Below are 21677 nucleotides of genomic sequence, written 5' to 3'. Positions count from 1 at the left end.
TAAAAAGCCATCCTTATCCCACGTGAAGTTTTTTCATAGTCTATATTTGTTTTTGGATATTGTTTTGTTCCACTGGTCTGCCTACTTTCACATTAGTATCATCCTTTAAAAATTAGGTAAGTTTCATAAAATCATTTAAAAATGGTAGAGAAGATTTTCTCTCAATACTTCTTTTTTTTCCTCTGTAGAATAGATTTCTATTTGCTACATCCCTGATAGTCACAGGTGATCCACTCTCAGTCTTTGGTATGTTTCCAACATTGTGTACTTCACAGAGCACATACTTTACCTCATTTGGTTCAAGGTCACCAGAAGGGCTATCTTCAGGGACCAGGCTGTGTATGGGTAGAGGATAATTCAACATTATATGTATTTATGTTTGAAACTGGAGCTTCTATTTCTGTAATGCATGGTAAAATTTGACTTAAAGCTTTGGAGTCGACTTTTCCTGCCCTTTCCTCCCCTGAAGTCCAGCCTAAATCTGTCTTCCATTGGCCCATTTCTCCCCATCTTGCCTGGGACTAGCACGATGCAGTTAGTTTTTAATTTATCCCCAGCTCAAAACCCTCTAGCTCTGTCCAGGGTAGCAGTCACTGGTCACATTAGATATATACATTAAAGTTAGTGAAAATTGAAAAAAATAAAATTTTCATTTCTTCAGTTGTAGCAGCCATATTTCCAGTGTGTAATAGCTAGTGGTTAGTGTATTGTATGATACAGAACAGAACATTCCCAGCATCATTGAAAGTTGTAATGGACAGTGCTGCTTTTCCAATCGCATTTAAGATGAATTTTAGGACCCTCAGGTGGCCTTCATGATTGCAGGTCATTCTCTTGGTGGCCATTACCTCTTCCCAACCTTACTTCTGTCCCCTACCCCTGGCAGTTCTTGAACTGTGAAGTTCAGAGCCTTTGCATATACCATTCTCCTTGCACTACCCTTCAATACCCCAACTATTCATTTATTGGATCTTGGCTTTAAATATCACTTTCAAGAGAGATCTGCCTCGACCTCCACATTCTTTTTTTTAATTTATTTTTTATTGGTGTTCAACTTACCTACATACAGAATAACCCCCAGTGCCCGTCACCCATTCACCCCCATCCCCCGCCCTCCTCCCCTTCCACCACCCCTAGTTCGTTTCCCAGAGTTAGGAGTCTTTATGTTGTGTCTCCATTTCTGATATTTCCCACACATTTCTTCTCCCTTCCCTTCTATTCCCTTTCATTATTATTTATATTCCCCAAATGAATGAGAACATATAATGTTTGTCCTTCTCCGATTGACTTACTTCACTCAGCATAATACCCTCCAGTTCAATCCACGTTGAAGCAAATGGTGGGTATTTGTCATTTCTAATGGCTGAGTAATATTCCATTGTGTACATAGACCACATCTTCTTTATCCATTCATCTTTTGATGGACACCGACGCTCCTCCACAGTTTGGCTATTGTGGACATTGCTGCTAGAAACATCGGGGTGCAGGTGTCCCGGCGTTTCATTGCTTCTGTATCTTTGGGATAAATCCCCAACAGTGCAATTGCTGGGTCGTAGGGCAGGTCTATTTTTAACTCTTTGAGGAACCTCCACACAGTTTTCCAGAGTGGCTGCACCAGTTCACATTCCCACCAACAGTGTAAGAGGGTTCCCTTTTCTCTGCATCCTCTCCAACATGTGTGGTTTCCTGCCTTGTTAATGTTCCCCATTCTCAGTGGTGTGAGGTGGTATCTCATTGTGGTTTTGATTTGTATTTCCCTGATGGCAAGTGATGCAGAGCATTTTCTCATGTGCGTGTTGGCCATGTCTATGTCTTCCTCTGCGAGATTTCTCTTCATGTCTTTTGCCCATTTCATGATTGGATTATTTGTTTCTTTGGTGTTGAGTTTAATAAGTTCTTTATAGATCTTGGAAACTAGCCCTTTATCTGATATGTCATTTGCACATATCTTCTCCCATTCTATAGGTTGTCTTTTAGTTTTGTTGACTGTATCCTTTGCTGTGCAAAAGCTTCTTATCTTGATGAAGTCCCAATAGTTCATTTTTGCTTTTGTTTCTTTTGCCTTCGTGGATGGATCTTGCAAGAAGTTACTGTGGCCGAGTTCAAAAAGGGTGTTGCCTGTGTTCTCCTTTAGGATTTTGATTGAATCTTGTCTCACATTTAGATCTTTCATCCATTTTGAGTTTATCTTTGTGTATGGTGCAAGAGAGTGGTCTAGTTTCATTCTTCTGCATGTGGATGTCCAATTTTCCCAGCACCATTTATTGAAGAGACTGTCTTTCTTCCAATGGATAGTCTTTCCTCCTTTATCGAATATTAGTTGACCATAAAGTTGAGGGTCCACTTCTGGATTCTCTATTCTGTTCCATTGGTCTATGTGTCTGTTTTTGTGCCAGTACCACACTGTCTTGATGACCACAGCTTTGTAGTACAACCTGAAATCCGGCATTGTGATGCCCCCAGATATGGTTTTCTTTTTTAAAATTCCCCTGGCTATTCGGGGTCTTTTCTGATTCCACACAAATCTTAAAATAATTTGTTCTAACTCTCTGAAGAAAGTCCATGGTATTTTGATAGGGATTGCATTAAACGTGTAAATTGCCCAGGGTAACATTGACATTTTCACAATATTAATTCTGCCAATCCATGAGCATGGAATATTTTTCCATCTCTTGGTGTCTTCCTCAATTTCTTTCAGAAGTGTTCTATAGTTTTTAGGGTATAGATCCTTTACCTCTTTGGTTAGGTTTATTCCTAGGTATCTTATGCTTTTGGGTGCAATTGTAAATGGGATTGACTCCTTAATTTCTTTCTTCAGTCTCATTGTTAGTGTATAGAAATGCCACTGATTTCTGGGCATTGATTTTGTATCCTGCCATGCTACCAAATTGCTGTATGAGTTCTAGCAATCTTGGGGTGGAGGCTTTTGGGTTTTCTATGGACAGTATCATGTCATCGGCGAAGAGGGAGAGTTTGACTTCTTCTTTGCCCATTTAAATGCCTTTAATGTCTTTTTGTTGTCTGATTGCTGAGGCGAGGACTTCCAGTACTATGTTGAATAGCAGTGGTGAGAGTGGACATCCCTGTCTTGTTCCTGATCTTAGGGGAAAGGCTCCCAGTGCTTCCCCATTGAGAATGATATTTGCTATGGGTTTTTCGTAGATGGCTTTTAAGATGTTGAGGAATGTTCCCTCTATCCCTACACTCTGAAGAGTTTTGATCAGGAATGGATGCTGTATTTTGTCATACTTTCTCTGCATCTAATGAGAGAATCATATGGTTCTTGGTTTTTCTCTTGCTGATATGATGAATCACATTGATTGTTTTATGCGTGTTGAACCAGCCTTGTGTCCTGGGGATAAATCCTACTTGGTCATGGTGAAGTAATTTTCTTAATGTACTGTTGGATCCTATTGGCTAGTATCTTGTTGAGAATTTTTGCATCCATGTTCATCAGGGATATTGGTCTATAATTCTCCTTTTTGGTGGGGTCTTTGTCTGGTTTTGGAATTAAGGTGATGCTGGCCTCATAGAACGAATTTGGAAGTACACTGTCTCTTTCTATCTTTCCAAACAGCTTTAGGAGAATAGGTATGGTTTCTTCTTTAAACATTTGATAGAATTCCCCTGGGAAGCCATCTGGCCCTGGACTTTTGTGTCTTGGGAGGTTTTTGATGACTGCTTCAATTTCCTCCCTGGTTATTGGCCTGTTCAGGTTTTCTGTTTCTTCCTTTCCAGTTTTGGTAGTTTGTGGCTTTCCAGGAATGCGTCCATTTCTTCTACATTGCCTAATGTATTGGCGTACAGCTGTTCATAATATGTTTTTAAAATCATTTGTATTTCCTTGGTGTTGGTAGTGATCTCTGCTTTCTCATTCATGATTTTATTAATTTGAGTCTTCTCTCTCTTCTTTTTAGTAGGCTGGCTAATGGTTTATCTATCTTATTAATTCTTTCAAAGAACCAACTCCTGGTTTTGTTGATCTCCTCCACAGTTCTTCTGGTCTCGATTTCATTGAGTTCTGCTCGAATCTTTAACTCTCTTCTATTGCTGGGTGTAGGATCTATCTGCTGTTTTTTCTCTAGCTCCTTTATGTGTAAGGTGAGCTTTTGTATTTGGGTTTTTTCCAGTTTTTGAATGGATGCTCTATTGCGATGTATTTCCCCCTTAGGACTGCTTTTGCTGCACCCCAAAGATTTTGAATGGTTGTATGTTCATTCTCATTAGTTTCCATGAATCTTTTTAATTCTTCCTTAATTTCCTGGTTGACCCTTTCATCTTTTAGCAGGATGGTCCTTAACCTCCACATGTTTGAGGTCCTTCCAAACTTCTTGTTGTGATTTAGTTCTAATTTCAAGGCATTATGGTCTGAGAATATGCAGGGGACGATCCCAATCTTTTGGTATCGGTTCACACCCGGTTTGTGACCCAGTATGTGGTCTATTCTGGAGAAAGTTCCAGTGCACTTGAGAAGAATGTGTATTCAGTTGAGTTTGGATGTAAAGTTCTGTAGATATCTGTGAAATCCATCTGGTTCAGTGTATCATTTAAAGCTCTCGTTTCTTTGGAGATGTTGTGCTTAGAAGGCCTATCGAGGATAGAAAGAGCTAGATTGAAGTCACCAAGTGTAAGTGTATTATTATCTAAGTATTTCTTCACTTTGGTTATTAATTGATTTATATATTTGGCAGCTCCCACATTCGGGGCATATATATTGAGGATTGTTAAGTCCTCTTGTTGGATAGATCCTTTATGTATGATATAGTGTCCTTCTTCATCTCTCACTACAGTCTTTGGGGTGAATTTTAGTTTATCTGATATAAGGATGGCTACCCCTGCTTTCTTCTGAGGACCATTTGAATGGTAAATGGTTCTCCAACCTTTTATTTTCAGGCTGTAGGGGTCCTTCTGTCTAAAATGAGTTTCTTGTAGACAGCAAATAGGTCCTGCTTTTTTATCCAGTCTGAAACCCTGCGCCTTTTGATGGGGTCATTAAGCCCGTTCACGTTCAGAGTTACTATTGAGAGATATGCGTTTAGTGTCACCATGATATCTATTCAGTCCTTGTTTTTGTGGATTGTTCCACTGACCTTCTTCTTAAAGGGGAATTTTAAGAGTCCCCCTTAAAATTTCTTGCAGAGCTGGTTTGGAGGTCACATATTCTTTCAGTTGCTGCCTGTCTTGGAAGCTCTTTCTCTCCTTCCATTCTGAATGAGAGCCTTGCTGGATAGAGTATTCTTGGTTGCATGTTCTTCTCATTTAGGACCCTGAATATATCCTGCCAGCCCTTTCTGGCCTGCCAGGTCTCTGTGGAGAGGTGTGCTGTCACCCTAATACTCCTGCCCATAAAAGTCAGGGATTTCTTGTCTCTTGCTGCTTTAGGGATCTTCTCTTTATCTTTGGAATTTGCAAGGTTCACTATTAAATGTTGAGGTGTTGAACGGTTTTTATTGATTTTAGGGGGGATCTCTCTATTTCCTGGATCTGAATGCCTGTTTCTCTTCCCGATTAGGAAAGTTTTCAGCTAGGATTTGTTCAAATACATATTCTGGCCCTCTGGCCCTTTCAGCGCCCTCGGGAACCCCAATTAAACGTAGGTTTTTCTTCCTCAGGCTCTCTTTTATTACCCTTAATCTATCTTCATGGTCTTTTAATTGTTTGTCTCTTTTTTCCTCAGTTTCCCTGTTTGCCATCAACTTGTCTTCTATGTCACTCACTCGTTCTTCCACCTTGTTAACCCTTGTCGTTAGGACTTCTAGTTTGGATTGCATCTCATTCAATTGATTTTTAATTTCTGCCTGATTGGATCTAAATTCTGCAGTCATGAAGTCTCTTGAGTCCTTTATGCTTTTTTCTAGAGCCACCAGTAGCTGTATAATAGTACTTCTGAATTGGCTTTCTGACATTGAATTGTAATCCAAATTTTGTAACTCTGTGGGAGAGAGGACTGTTTCTGATTCTTTCTTTTGAGGTGAGGTTTTCCTTCTAGTCCTTTGGCTCAGTGCAGAGTGGCCAAAAGCAAGTTGTATTGGGAAAAGGAGAAAAAGAGAGGAGAGAAAGAAGGAAAGAAAAGAGAAAAAAAGGAAGAAAAAAAGAAAAGAAAAGAGAAAAAGAAAGAGAGGGAAGAAAAGGGTGGGGGAAGCAAACAGAAATCAAAAAGAAAAAAAAAACACGGGGGAGTAACTTCTGCTTCTGTGTACTTTAAGTCTCTTGACTTCCCCTGGAACTTGTCCATCTAGCTGGTCTTCTGGGGGAGGGGCCTGTTGTGCTGATTTTCAGGTGTTAGCACTTGGGGGAGCTGCTCTGCCCCCTGCCTGGTGCAGGGCTCAGTGGGGGGTGTTCACCCCGTGAGGCCCCAGGAGGAACAACCGCAGTGGCGGGGGCAGCTCTGCAGCCCTGGAGTCAGCTCCCGAGAGTCAGTAACTCCGGGGCTCTCCGTTTGCAGGGCCTGGAGGCTCCTGGGCGGGGCCGCTGATCTGCTCAGCTCGGGGCAGGAGCGTCCTCGCTGTCCTGGGCCCTCCCGGCCTCTGCCTGTCCCGGGGGAGGCCGGATCCTGGGCTGTGTCCCCGCGCCCTGTGCTCCCCGTCTGCGCTGTTGGATTCGCGCTCCCGCCCCGCAGCCCCCTCCGCGGAGCCGCCGCCCGAGCCCCTCCGAGCTGCTCCGGGTCCCGCTGTGCGCGCTGCAGCCCTTAGGGAGCTCGGCGCACTCCCCCGGGGCGCAGGTGCCTGTTAGTGTCCCCGGGAGCCCAAGGGCATCCCCGCCCTCCTGGGTCCTGCTCTAACTCCCTGCGGGCCCCTTTCCGCGGGGAAGGTTGGTGCTGCTCCTGCTCCTCCGGGACGGGGCTCTCCTGTCCTGGGGACACTCGCCCCGGCCTCCGCCCGGCTCCTCGCGGGGCCCCTCCCCCTTGGGGGCCTTTTGTTTCTTTATTTCTTTCTTCCCCTCTTCCTACCTTGATAGAAGCGCGAACTCTTCTCACTGTAGCGTTCCAGCTGTTCTCTTTTTAAATCTCAGGCCGAATTCGTAGATTTTCAGGATGATTTGAAGGTTATCTAGGTAATTTGGTGGGGACAGGTGACTTGGAGACCCTACTCTTCCGTTATCTTGCCCCTCCTCTGCCCTCCACATTCTAATGTTCTATTCTCTAATGTTATATGCCAAAAAGAGGCATAGATTTAAAAACAATCAAGAGATCCTGCATATCAGGGAGGTAGTTATTTATGGTGTTTACTTTTTTGCTAGGATTATGGATGGCTTTTAGGATAAAATTTCATAGGGGCAGTTTGGAGCTGGACAAGTCAGCTGCTTTTCAAATCACCATCTTGACTTTGGTGTACATGTAGTTGGGGATAAATGAGGCTATAAATTGATGTAGAATAATTTAAAATTGATTGATAAAGGGGATTGGCTGGATTGGGACAACCCTGGGTTTATGGCAGGTCACTGAGCTGGGCTTTGATGGGTTGGGGCAGGCTGGTGAGACAGCTGAGAGGGGCCAAAACAATGGTCTGCTCTTTCTTGTTCTCTTTAAATACCCAGGTAGGAAAGGCTTGGATCCAGTAATTCATACTTTTCCACAGGCCTTTTATAAAAATGTGAGTGAGTTTCTTAAGAAAATCTCTACTTTGCTTCTGCATTTATGTCTCTGCCCCCAGGAAAAAAGAAAGAATGGCAAAGAAAACAAATTGGGCTCCCCAGAATGAGTTCTGACTTTGGATTTATTTTATTTTATTTTATTTTATTTTATTTTATTTTATTTTATTTTAAGTAGGCTCCATGCCCAGCATGGAACCCAACATGGTTCTTGAACTCACAACCCTGAGATTAAGACCTGAGCTGAAACCAAGAGTCAGATACTTAACTGACTGAGCCACTCAAGTGCCTCTTGACTTTGGATTTTTATCCCAGACTGTCTGTGGCTGCCTTTTCTCCTATGGAGAGTAGGAAGGAGTCAGTTTTAAGAACTGTTCTCCCTGGACTTGTTTGGAGTTGTCTCTATCCCCAGCATTTCAGAGTTCATCTTAGATCATTTACTGCTTTTGGGGTCTTTTGAAAGGATTTTAATAAGTAAGGGAAAAATACCACCCCCCCCCAAAAAAAACAAGAAAAATGAATTTTCTATCAAGATTTTGGGTGGCACTCAAATAGTGTATGAAGATGAAGCCTCCTTCTGCCCATACTAAGGCCCCAAGCCCACCCCTGTTTGCAGTTTTTGCTCTGCTCCTATAATTCAGTTATAGAATTTCCTGTGTAATATGCAGCAGGTAATAAAAGCCACAGCAACCTGGATCTGCTTTGCTTCAGATTTGCCTGTTTGACAATCTACTGAGTGCATTTGTATTTTTCTTGTTTCTAACTTCCTTGGGTGTAACTGAGCAGCCCACGACACCTCCCCACAACTGGACCTTGAATTCTGATAAGGATATGGTGAAAATGAATGAAAGCCGCACCACGGCAATGAAGCTATGTCTAGTTTTAGCTTTCATACCACCACTGAAACTGGAAGTAAGCGCTGGGTGCCAGCCAAATCATCACATGTCTTGGGGATTGACTGGGTGCTGACCTTTGACCCTCTGTCTTGGTTTTTCAGAGTATAAAGTCACACCACTTGGGTTTGGATTCCAGTGCCACCTTCCATGTAAGTGACAAGTAGCCCCAGTTTCCCTGTCACATGGGGACAATCATGACTGCTTCATGAGCTTTCTTGTAAGAATGAAATGGCATGATTGATGGAGAGCACATAGGAGGTGCTCAGAACATATCAAGAGCATTGTCATTACCACTTGTATTCAACAATTTCATCCTGTAAACAGACTGCCTAGTTGTTAAAAAAAAAAAAATATCCAACAGCTGAGCCCTCTGTGTTCTAAGGAAGAGATGTAAAGCATTCCTCCCTGTAATGAGAATGTGATTGCCAATAAATCCTGTTAAGAAGCAAAAAGCCTTCTGTGTGGTTGGCAATCCCCCTATTTCCTGTGACATGATTTTTACCAAGAAAAAGCAGAAACAAGCAAAGGAATACCTCTGATGTTTGCTTACCTAACATTAAGAGCTCATTCTTTGTATCTAGAGGAGTATAAAAAATACTCCAAATTCTGACATGAATAGTTTTTATTGTACGTATAAATACAGTAGAAATGTTTTGTGTTTGCATTCTTCAGTAAGCCCTTAAACAGTCTCATTTTAATAACATTTATGTCCTGATTATTAATGGTGTACATTGTAGAACAGTTGAAAATTCAGAAAAGCACTAGAAGGAAAATTAAAACCCTGCCTAATCCCAATGGTATGGCTGTTAGTTAACATTTTGGCATATTTTTAATATGTTGTGTGTGTTTAAAATTCAATTTAGGGGGTGCCGGGGTGGTTCAGTTGGTTAAGCGTCAGCCTTCTGCTCAGATCATGATCCTGGGGTCCTGGAATCGAGCCCCCATCGGGCTTTCTCCTCAGGTAGTCTGCTTCTCCCTTTCCCTCTGCCCTCCCTCCTCCTCTGCTTGTGCTGGCTCTTTCTCTGTCTCACTCTCTCAAGTAAATAAATAAAATCTTAAAAAAATTCAGTTTGGGATTATACACCTATTTGTGTAGGCTGCATTTTTCATTTACTAACTTAGCCAATCATTACGTATTCTTTTACAACTTGATTTTTGAATTAACTGTGTGGTCTTGTACCATATGGATATTCTATAACTGATTCAAATCCCTTATGGGTTATAGGACACTTAGAGTTATTTCCACTTTTTCACTGTGGTAAATATCTATGAGACTAAATCTATCCATCATGTAGTATATTTCCCCTGTAAACAGCATATGACAGCCCCCAACATCTGAGGTCATTTTTAAAAGTATTTTCCAGTGACACCTTGTTGTAATTCTTCATTTCTTTGGTCATCAGTGAGGGGGATCCTGTTTATTCATTTTCCATATATTTAGAAATTATTTGTATTCCTATGTGAATTGTGTGTTTAGGGCCTTACACATTCTGGACAAATTCTTGGCCTTTTCTTGCACTGGAAAGGTATTTCTAAAAGAGACATATGGGGGTGCTAGGCTGGCTCAGTCGGTAGAGTATGCAACTCTTGATCATAGAGTCATGAGTTTGAGCTCTACGTTGGGCATACAGATTACTTAATAAAAAAATTAAAAGAGGCATATTAATCTGTCAGTGGTTAATGGTGACTTCTTTTTCCTAGTTGCCCAATCATGGCCAGTTTAAAAAACTGGATAGATAGCTGACAATACTTGGAAGAGAAACATGTTTACATCTGTAGTCAATCAATTCTTGAACATTACTTCATGTTCAACTCCATCATCTTTATATAAATTTGAGCCATGGAATTGAGAGATTATTTAATGGAAAGTATGGGTGAAATTTTGTACTCTGACCTGTTTAAAAACCGTGAGCCTCAATTCAGATACAGCTCTGGCTGTGGAACACAGTGCCATTCCAAAACCCTATCCTCAGTAAGCTCATATGGGTTTAAAATAGGCCATCACTTGTATCTGTTTAGATTTGCTGCTCCCCCTGTTCCAGAACCCTACACCAAGATTTGAAACAATAAAAATAATAATAATCATTATCTAAGATCAATAATGTTAGACCCCTCCAATGGATTATGTGACCCCCCCAACTCCCAGCTGTGTGGCATATGCAAACACCGGAAGTGTCCTTGTTCATAATCCAGACTCCCCTTCCCACCTTGCCTTTCCTGGGAGGAGGAGATGTGAAGGGGCATCTCTTCTGAGTCCCACCGTTTTTCTGCCTCCTTGGTGGCTCCTTCTCGAGGTTTCCCAAGACCTCTCCTTTCCACTACCTTTGCTCAGCAAACACTCCTGGACTCCGTAGGCAGATGGGGCTCTGGGCACCTGTCTCTGACTTCTCAGGCCACACCACAGAGAATCCATAACAGGCAACCTTCTGGAGCTGGCCTTCCAATCGGTTACACCACAAATATTTAAGTGCCCATCATATGCTAGTCTGTAGGGCTACAAAAATGAATAAGACAGAAGTCATGACCTGAAAGAAGTAATCTGAGTGACAAATACTCTGAGGCTTATTTCATAGTGTTTAAGGAAGGGAGGAGGGCAGGAGAGGCAGTGGTTGTGGCTCTGTGTCCTAGGCCCTTGTACACGGAGGCCTTCAGCACTGCCTTTTCCCCCTCCCAAGAGAATGCAAGGACTGTCCACTGAGTTTTTCTTGTACCAAAAAGCGATCTAACGCAGGGGTCAAGAGCAGAAACTTAGACGTGAGGTCAGAACCGGGGAAAGCCATTAGCAGCTCCTTGGGCAAAGTGATTTGAACCTCAGTGAGCCCATTTCCTCATCTGAACAGTGAGGACAGTGCCTCCTTCTGGGCCATAACAGGGGGTAAATAAGAAAGGAACAACAGTGCCAGTTTGGAGAATAGCTGCCCCTTCTGGGGGTGGACACTACCCAAGGGGTGTAAGCTGCCTCGTGGGTGGCAGCAGCCTGCTCCCTCGGTGCCTGAAGAAATGGCATTCCTCTGGTCGCTGCCACCTAGGTCAGAAAAGAACTGGGGGAGAAATGGTCTCATCAGATGCCCTGTCCTGGTCCCCTGGCGGCAAGGGGCGTTGTCAGGATGTGCTCTCGGCAGGTGGGTGGGGCCAGAGTGAACAAACTGCCTCTCTGACTCCCAGTGATGCAGACGTGAAGGGCTAGAGCCGGGGCCCCACACGGGGCTTGGCAGAGAGCCTTAACTCCGTCTCCCCACAGGATGGATCCCACAGCTTACGCTGAGCTGCTCAAAGAATCTGGCAACCAGGTTCTAAAGAATGGGAACTTCTCTCTGGCCATCAGAAAGTATGATGAAGCCATCCAGATTCTTCTGCAGTTATACCAGTGGGGGTAAGTGCTGGGATTTACTCCCCACCCTCGGTGTTTGTTTTTGTTTTTTTTTAAGTAAATGGAAACTCACCCTGTCACTTCTGTTTTCTTCTCATTTCGTATCACACTGCCTAGTTTGTTTTCTTTCTTCCCACTTCCTATGCATGAGCTCAGAAATGGCACAGAGAAGACTAAATCATAGAGAAACAGAAAGTGAAACACAGGGAGACTGTTGGTAAATGCTGGAGAACTTCCCCTTTGTCTGGTGGTGGGAATCAAAGTTCCTGGGAGGATCCAAGTCCCCGAGCTCTCAGCTGTCATTTGTTTCATTTTCCTGATTATCTGTGCCACCTGTCCCCTGGCTATGGTAGTGTGTACCCCAGGGGGGCTCAGGCTCACCTCTCCCCCGCCCCTTCAGCTTCAAGTCAACCTGTGCCCAAACATTTTAGGAACATAACACACTTCACAACTACAGAGGACCCCTGAAAGCTGTTGTTTATGTAAGTTGTAGCCATCAGTGTAGCCTGGATTTGAACTTAGAACTGAGATAAATTTAAAATATGTATTCATTCACCTACTTAAAATGCCAATAATGAGCTCATTCTGTGTTAACCTGGGTAACACATTTTATAAAATCTTTTTTAAAAATTTTTATTTATTTATGATAGTCAGAGAGAGAGAGAGAGAGAGAGAGAGAGAGAGAGGCAGAGACATAGGCAGAGGGAGAAGCAGGCTCCATGCACCGGGAGCCCAATGTGGGATTCGATCCTGGGTCTCCAGGATCACGCCCTGGGCCAAAGGCAGGCGCCAAACCGCTGTGCCACCCAGGGATCCCTGGGTAACACATTTTAATGTGTTAAGATAAGTGTGAAATATAAGCGTAATGTGATAGATGTGTGATAATGTGAAAGATAAGCTTATTTTCCAAACCCAAAAATTTTGTGAGAGTGGCACATTTTTCATTTTTGCAGAGCTCTCTAACATCTGTCTCAATAGAAGACATCTGACTTCTCATATTTGCTTCTGCATGCGATCCAGTACGATATTATACATTGTGTAGCCTCTGGAAGATTCCCTGAACACGTATGAGAGAATGTGTGAAAAAGGCACATAATGTCTTATTTCCTCGTTACCACTGTAGCTCATTACCACAATTTAGTGGCTTAAAACAATACATATCTATTACCTTACAGTTCTAGAGGTGGAAGTCCGAAATGAGTCTCATGAAGCCAAAACTGAGGCATCAGCAGAGCTGGGCTTTTGCAGAGGAGAATCTATTTCCTTGCCTTGTTCAGCTTTGGGTGGCTGTCTGCACACCTTGGCCTGTGGCCCCTTACTTCATCGTAAAAGTGCATCCTTCCAGTGTGCTGTTGCATTGTATCTGTCTCCTGTTCTGTAGCCATGTCTTCTCCCTGTCTGCCTCTCATAAGGATCCTTGTGATTGAATCCTACCCCGGGATAATCACCCCTGAAGATTTAGAAATTAATCACATCTGCAAAGTTCCTTTTGCCAAGAAAAGGTAATATTCTTTAGGGACCACTGTTCAGCCTGCTACTGTTGTGAAAATACTTGACCCTGTGGGCTGCCTGAAATGATCCTAGGGCCCCTCGAGGTTCCCACCACACCGTACTTTGGGAACAGCTCCAGTTAGAGGAGGCATTTGTGGAGTGTATGCAGCCTACACTTGTACTGGGAAATGCCACTGGGTGACATTCCTGAATCATAGCCCCCCTTCCTACCTTCCTTCACCTTGGTGCTTACCCTCTAGCTGGATGTGAGTTGAGTGTCATTGATTTGGGCCTGTAAGTCTGCCCCTCCTGGCTCAGATCATAGCTGGGTCAAGAGCACAAAGAATCTGACTTTCTTAAAGAGGAGATGTTGTGTAGTGGTTATGGCTGTAGACTGACCCCCCACTGTGGGGTCCCTAATGGGACTTTGCCTCATGTGTTCTTTCATGACCTTCCTGACACTGCTCCCCTTGCCTGTCTACCTGCTGCCTGCCTTCCTGTCACTGCCAACTGACAAAGGGATTTATTTTAGGTGTATGTGATTTACTGAGCAAGTGCTCCCAGTAGAAGGGGATGGAGGGAAGCAGGATGGGGCAAGGGAAGGCTCCAAGCAGGGATGGTGGGTGTGTCAACTGGAGGTGGCTTCAGCCTGATTGCCTGGGGAGCTCTGGAGCAGTAGCTGTACTGCAAAGCTGGTACCACTTTGGGGCAAGGGAGATGACCTTTTGATTTCCATGTCAGCCAGCCATTGATTGTAGGCTGTCTGGTGCCTGAAAGTTGTCCTAAGCGGGGGGACTGTATTAGTCAGTTGGGGCTGCCATAACAAAATTACCACCAACTGGGCAGAGTAAACAACAGGAACTTATTTCTCACACTTCTAGAGGCTGGTGAGTCTGAGATCAAAGTGCCAGCCAATTCAGTTTCTGGTGAAAGCTCTCTTCTTGGCTTGCAGATGGCTACCTTCTCACTGTGACCTCACATGGTGGAGAGATAGCGACAGAGAGGAAGCTCTCTGGTGCCTCTTCATCTGATCATGAGGGCCCCACCTCAACCAAACCTAATTACCTCCCCAAAGGTCCCCTCTCCAAATACCATCACACTAGTGGGTAGGGCTTCAACATATGGATGGAGGGGCACAATTTAGTCTGCTGCAGGGGCCTAACTTCCTGGGGAGAAGTCAGCTCCCATCTGGCTGAGGGCACATCTTGAGAACAGGGCACTGGGAGCCCCTAGTGACAGCCAGTGCTCACTGCAGCTGGGGAGGGCTGCACTGGCTAGGGTGTCTGGGCTGGGCACCTGCAGTCATAACTTCCTTGGCCATTACCCCCACTGACTGCCGTACTACCTCTTCTGTGCCTGGGGGGCCTCATCCCTTCACTAGAGGGAACGATGGACAGTGACAGAAGCTGGAGACATAAAGCATTGAGTATGGGCAGTTGTAGAGGTGATTTTTACTTTGCTTTTTATTTATACTTATTTGCATTGCCTAACTTTTCTATAGTGATTTGTAGTACTTTTGCAATGAAAATATTCAATAAAAAGAAGTATTAGCCTTGCTTTTTTTTTTTTTTTTTTGCTCATGTGTCTTGAATTCAGTGGCACCTGGGCTTCGACATATTGTGGTACACTTTGCATTTATCTTCAAATTTTGATGTGGTTTTGGCACCAACTTTGTAGTATTATCCCTAGACCCAGACAAGAGGCACTTGCCTTGATATGCTTTAGAGGGCCCTTCTGTGGCTTCCCTCTAGCTGTGCCCACCCCACAGGAATCTGTGGGGCCAAAGACTTTACCCACCCAGAGTTTTTCCTCCCCTTTGGTCCACACTGTTGAAACAGGAGAGCTAGGTTCTTGGCTCACAGAGTTGAAGAATGAATTTCTTCAATGAAGGAGAATGGGTAAAGCAATAGAAGTTTATTAAGCAAGAATACAGAAAAATCTCTCAGGGGGTACCTGACAGGGTTGCCAATGTGGGCCTCCACTGACAGTCTTTTATTTAGAACTGACCAGGCAGCTTTTGGTCTTATCATTTTTGTGATGTCTTGGTTTGAGTAAGGACTGGTGATAACATCTTTAATGCCTTCTTTTTGGGGGGTCTGGTTATGCTTTGTTGGTCACATATGACTGTCATAAAAAAGACACATAGGGCAGAGTGGTCTGGTTTGTTCCGTTATCTCTGGTTTCCTTACACCTCAGAATTTTGGGGATTTCTGTGAGCCTGATCCCATAGCTTCCTATCTATATCTCCCTACCTAGCCTCACCTGTCCCTTATTCACTCTGAGTACCAGGACCCTGGAATTCCTGCCCATGGGCTCTGCTCCCAGGGCCTTTACAGACCTCCTACCTGCAGCCTGTTCTTCTGAGGTCTGACCAAGGGCAGGGTGTGGATAGCACTTGGAATCATGCCTCCTGCAGTGCTAGATGAAGGCTGAGGTAGAGGGAGTGGGCAGGGGTATAGTCCTGCAGTTCTGAATTTGAACCAGTTATTATAAGGTGGGAAGATAGAATGTATTTTATTGAACACTTTGTAAACTTGATTTATGAACTTCCAATACTTAGGCTAGTTCTGTTCAAAGGACTTTCTATGATGATGAAGATATTCTATAATATAGACTTTTGCTATTGAATACTTGAAATGTGGTTAGTACAGCAGAAGAACTGAATTTTAAATTTTATTTAAATTAAATTAAATACGAATAGCTACACATGGCCAGTGGCTACCATATTGGACAGTGCTGATTAACCCCATGGTATGTGGGCTCCATTTGCATTCTGGCCTGCGGTCCTGCCTCTATACTAGAACAGTGCTCATCCTGCACCTCTTGCTGTAGGTCCGTGGGCATGGTATGGTCACATATTCTGAAGGGCCCTTCCTGTGATAAGCTCTGCATCCATTTAGCACGGACAGGCATGTGGAAGGACTCACCCCACACTGCACCAGGCAGTGTCTAGACTCTGCTGAGGCTCAGTGGGATCTCCCATCCTCTCCATCCTTAGGAGTAGTCACCATTTTCACCAGCATCACAGGTCTCTAAACATGAAAAGATCTGTGGAGATCAGTAAGAGGTCAAACCAAGGTATTGAAAACATTTGTCACAAAAAGGAGCAGACTATTTGGGAGTGAGGAGGACAGGCTTGTACTTTGCAAATGCCCCAGGCTGGGGGGCTGGAGGGCCAGATGTGATTGGTGTAATTGGAACATTAACTGGAAATGGTGGCAGGCAGCCCCAGAATTGTGGCCTTCAAGGGTGGTTTTCTGTATTTGCAGAAAGATAGCTCTACTGACTACCAGTCTGTTCTTTCCAACAGGGTTCCTCCCAGGGAGCTGGCTGTGCTGCTGTGCAACAAATCCAATGCATTTTACAGCCTCGGGAAATGGAATGAGGCATTTGTGGCAGCCAAGGAATGTCTCCAGTGGGATCCAACCTATGTGAAGGTATGGTGATAGCTGGGGGCCCTGCTGATCTTTGTCTTACCTGCCTCCTTCCCTCCCTTCTTTTTAAAATGGAAACGTGAGGGGGAGCTTTGTTCTTCTTTGCACTTCAGACAGGTTCCCACAGGGCATGCGCGAGCCTACCTGGAGAAGACTAACAAGGATAGTGGCCAGGTGTGGAAATGCCCCTGGAGGGGTAGATCTTGATATATTTACACCATGAACTTGGAATCTCAAGTGTTCTTTGATTTTTGCAAATTTCATTTTAACAGAGTTTTGTTTCACTTGCCAGCTGGGTGGACACATGACAAGAGTTCTGCAGAAAGCACTTCTTATATGGAAATCAGCTCCGTTGGGATCAGGGAGGTTCTAGAGGCCAGTCAACCCCTCTAAGGTGTTGGCAAAGGTCAATAAATAACTATGTGATTGTTTTACCCAGCTAACATGCTGTCAGTGCCCCCTCTGCAAGGCATCTTCCTGTTCATTGTGCCTTGAGGCAAACCGAAGGACAGGAAGACACCACTCCAGCTCTTTAGTATTCCACTATTAGAGTTGGGGAGAGGACAAAAAGCAGAATCAGAGATCAGAAAGGAGTTGCCACTCAGGAACCACTTGAGGCACATATAGCCTAGATCCTGTTAGTGATACAGACCATTTATAGTGAGGCTCTGAGGTGGGGGAAGCACAACCCCTTCTTCCCATCTCCTTGTGCTCTCTGCTATGGACTGGTTTCAGCAGTTGGGAGGAGCTCCTTTTCTCTCCTGAAGCCTTCCTTTTCTCTGATTGTAAAGGGAGATACTACCCAGGTCCTAGAGTGGCTTCAAGAATTAAGAGACCTTGGTTCAAGTTGTTGGCATTCGGTAAATAGGAGCTCGCATTGTTTCCTCAGGGGTCTGCATTTTGTGTACGACTGCTAGAAGCTGAACAGTGGGAAGTGATGAGGAGAATTCGCCCACAGATTCTACATCCTTGAGGGAGGGATTTGTCTATTTTAACTTAAGCCTCTTCTATTGGGGGTGGATACTTTGGGAATTATTGAATAGTTTTTTTTTACGATTTTTTAGAAATTTATTTATTCATGAGAGACACACAGAGAGAGGCAGAGACATAGGCAGAGGGAGAAGCACTTCCCTGCAGGGAGCCTGATGCGAGACTCCATCCCAGGACTCTGGGATCACGACCTGAGCCAATGGCAGACCTGAGCCAATGGGAGACGTTCAACCATTGGGCCACCCAGGTGTCCCTGTTGAGTAGTTTTAAAAAGGGGAAAGCATTCCTGAGGAAATCTCCCAGAGGTATTTTGGGATTTTCCCCATCCTCCAGCTGGGAAGGGGAGGAAGAGTTGGGGTGTGTGCACATCCCTCAGGCTGCGGGCCACCTTCCTTGAGGAGGGGACCAGACCTGTAGCCAGGGACTGGGATCCACCCCTGTTCTTACTGTTCTTACTCACGGGTGCCTCTCTCTTTCCCCATTTGACCCTGCTGACCGTCTTCCTGCAAATGTCCTCTGTAGGGGAGGAAGAATGCTTTATGTCTACTTTCTTTTGGTTCAGTGGCTGGGGCCCTACAAATTCCACTGACAGGAGACAATTTCACGAGAGAAAAACATACACATTTTATTTTTACATGACACAAGGGCCTTCCTAAGGAAAGACCCCAAGAGAAGCAGGTAGGTCTGAGAGCTCATAGACATTTTTTGTAATTTTTTTATTGGAGTTCGATTTGCCAACATGTACTATAACATCCAGTGCTCATCCCATCAAGTGCCCCCTTCAGTGCCCATCATCCAGTTACTCCATCCCCTCACCCACTTTCCCTTCCACTACCCCTTGTTTGTTTCCCAGAGTTGGGAGTCTCTCATGTTCTGTGACCCTCTCTGATATTTCCCACTCATTGAAAGACTGAGACACCGGCACCGCAATGTTTCTAGCAGCAATGTCCACAATAGTCTAACCGTGGAAGGAGCCTCGGTGTCCATCGAAAGATGAATGGATAAAGAAGATGTGGTCTATGTATACAATGGAATATTACTCAGCCATTAGAGATGACAAACACCCACCACTTGCTTCAATGTGGATGGAACTGGAGGGTATTATGCTGAGTGAAATAAGTCAGTCGGAGAAGGACAAACATTATATGGTCTCATTCATTTGGGGAATATAAAAAATAGTGAAAGAGATTATAGGGGAAAGGAGCTCATAGACATTTTAAACGAAGAGCATAAACCGCAGAGACATGACAGACTGAGGAAAGGGATTTGGATTTCTGGAGCTGGGATGGTGAAAACACACATTCATGGGGGACACTAACACTAGGGAGACCAGGGCGATCTTTTTTTTTTTTTTTATAGATTTTATTTATTTATTCATGAGAGACAGAGAAAGAGAGGCAGAGGGAGAAGCAGGCTCCATGCAGGGAGCCCAACGCGGGACCCAATCCCAGGACCCCAGGATCACAACCTGAGCTGAAGGCAGCACTAAACCGCTGAGCCACCCAGGCTGCCCCCATCTTAGTAGCACTTAGCAGTGCTGGTCCGGCTCAGCGCCAATTTCCGTCTACTTCATGGCCATAAAAACTCCCTGGCAGAGAAGATTTGTGGCAGTCCTCCTTTCTTAGACATTCCACTTTTAGTCAGGTAAGGGAAACTCCAGGAAGGCAGCTTTCTACATCTGTTGAATCTCAAATGCCTTCAGCTCAAGATAACCCTTTGGCCAAAGTGTCATATTTTAGGGTGGCATATGGTGATCCATCTACATCCCCCCCTGCCCCGCCAAAATAAATGATGAAAGAACCTTAAATCTGAGGAGAGCAAGGAAGTGGGGAATTCTCTAACTAGCTTACCTGGCCGGGGGAGGGGAAGAAAAACCACATTGTTCCACCCTTTTTTCTGGTTGTTTTCTAAGGTTCTAGACTTTTCAAATGAAGGTGAAAACACATCGATAAATAATCAGGGATTTGATGTCAAGTGGAATTCTTAAGTGCTTGCTTTTTTTATGAACCCGATTGGTGAACACCTTCCATTGTCTTAGAATGTTGTCTTGATAGGTCCTGGTGCTTTAGAGAATCAAAGAGGGGGAAAGGCAGTATCATTTTGTTCCTACTCAAGGTTTGCAGTTTGTATGTAGGCAAAACTAAACCATTTGCCTTTGTTACTCACTATAATTTTCTTTACAGAAAGAAAAAAATTTTGCCTCTGGTGTATGTTGCCTCCAGTGTGGAGCTTGATACTTTTCAATACTTGTCATTACTAACCCCCCTGCCCCCAGGCTACCTTACCTGGAGGAAATTGTGTTTACTTTGATTGAAAAGAGCAGGGAACCATTCCCGTGTTTACATGACAATCTCATTCTTTTCTAGAACTCTGTCATCATAGGATTTTTTTCATTCTCTTCTTGCCTGGGCTGTGATTTGAGGCATGAATAAATAAGCCACACATGTAATTGGAACCAGGCCTGCTTCCTTCGCCCCATGTCATATGTTAGAGACTGTATAAGTCACAGATTTGAAAGTGATTATTTTATTGGCAGTTAGAAAACAACAGGAAAAATGTGGCACAGAACCTAACGTGGGAATCCTGTATCCAGTGCTTGTTAGAAATCTGTGTTTATGTAGAAGCAAAACCTCTACAGTCCATTTCTCCAGGCCATCAATCTTGCCTTTCCTTTTGGCAGCTGGTTAGAAGAGATGGGCGAGTTACCGTTCTGCTTTTCTTCTCTCCCAGGGATACTACAGAGCCGGTTATTCCTTGCTGCGGTTGCTTCAACCTTATGAAGCCGCTCGCATGTTTTTTGAAGGTCTGCGACTTCTGCAGGGCAATCCAGACCAGATCCAGGTTGCTGATTTCCTGGTGGGAGTCTTCACCACTATGGGCAGTAAGTTGGAACTAGGGAGAGCCAGCCTGCCTGCCTGCCTGCCTTCCTTCCTTCCTTCCTTCCTTCCTTCCTTCTTTCCTTCCTTCCTTCCTTCCTTCCTTCCTTCCTTCCTTCCTTCCTTTCCTTGTTATTTTATCTGAATGGCTGCTGGGGAGATAATTCCAGAGTGTTTCTTTGTGATTGATTTCTCTAGTTTGAATGAAAATGATTTTCACTTTAGAAAGCATTTTGGAAGCCTTGGTGGCTCAAGTCCTTGTAAACACAAAGAAATTCTTTAGCAGAAACCACTTAAAGCTATGCCAATCCTGTTTCAGACCTCAGTTTTCTGTGTTGCCACTTACAGATCTTTCCATCTTTATGCTACTGATTTTACGTGATTTGTGCTCTTTCCTTTGCTTTTTGCATGTTCATATGTATGCCAAGAAATATTCCTGTTTGCTATAAAAACACCCTGGAAGGGCTGATGGAGGTTAGTTATAGGAATTCCCTGCCTTAGTGCTCCGTGTTTCTTGGTCACATGGCTTCAAAGGATGAAGAGGTAGGCCAGACAAAGAGGTGGGCAGCAAAGCAAAGTTTACTGAGCAACAGTATAAATAAAGCTCCTGGAGAGGGAAGGGATCTGAGAAGGTTGCTCCTAGAGTTTCTAAGTTTAGGGGGTTTTATGAGCTACTTTGCAGAACTATCTTTTTTTTTATTTTTTATTTTTTATTTTTTATTTTTTTTATTGAAGTTCAATTTGCCAACATATAGTATAATACCCAGTGTTCATCCCATCTTAAGTAATCAGGGTGTGCTGAGTCATGCCAATCAGGGCTTTGGTCACATATCTGTCTACCTATTAGGTTAATGTCAACATGCTGATGGCCTTTTTTGCTGACATCTGGGGGCGTAGGTCTTAACTGCCCCTTGCCTGTGATATGACAAATGCTTTGTGGTTAATTGCCTTATTTTAGGACATTTTGAGAAGTCTTTCTACAAAGGCTGCAAAGTGGAATGTGTGTGCTCCTATCTAAGCTGTAAACAGG

The 21677-nt window shown here is 44.0% G+C and overlaps 1 protein-coding gene across 4 annotated transcripts in view; it reads left to right on the top strand.

Annotated features, from left to right (window-relative positions):
- Positions 1-21677, top strand: part of TRANK1 (tetratricopeptide repeat and ankyrin repeat containing 1) — a 105892-nt gene that overhangs the window by 13251 nt on the left and 70964 nt on the right. For 2 of the 4 annotated variants that reach the window (XM_072726409.1, XM_072726405.1), the window contains exons 2-4: positions 11728-11859; positions 16658-16784; positions 20502-20652. In XM_072726409.1, the coding sequence (XP_072582510.1) occupies positions 11729-11859; positions 16658-16784; positions 20502-20652 (409 nt within the window). In that variant the 5' untranslated portion in view covers position 11728. Of the gene's footprint in view, positions 1-8587; positions 8636-11655; positions 11860-16657; positions 16785-20501; positions 20653-21677 lie in introns of those variants that run through there. The other 2 variants (XM_072726406.1, XM_072726411.1) reach the window with 2 other exon arrangements.

The sequence above is a fragment of the Vulpes vulpes genome, chromosome 11, assembly GCF_048418805.1.
Source record: "Vulpes vulpes isolate BD-2025 chromosome 11, VulVul3, whole genome shotgun sequence".
Classification (NCBI taxonomy): domain Eukaryota; kingdom Metazoa; phylum Chordata; class Mammalia; order Carnivora; family Canidae; genus Vulpes; species Vulpes vulpes.
This window is presented reverse-complemented; position numbering and strand designations above follow the sequence as displayed.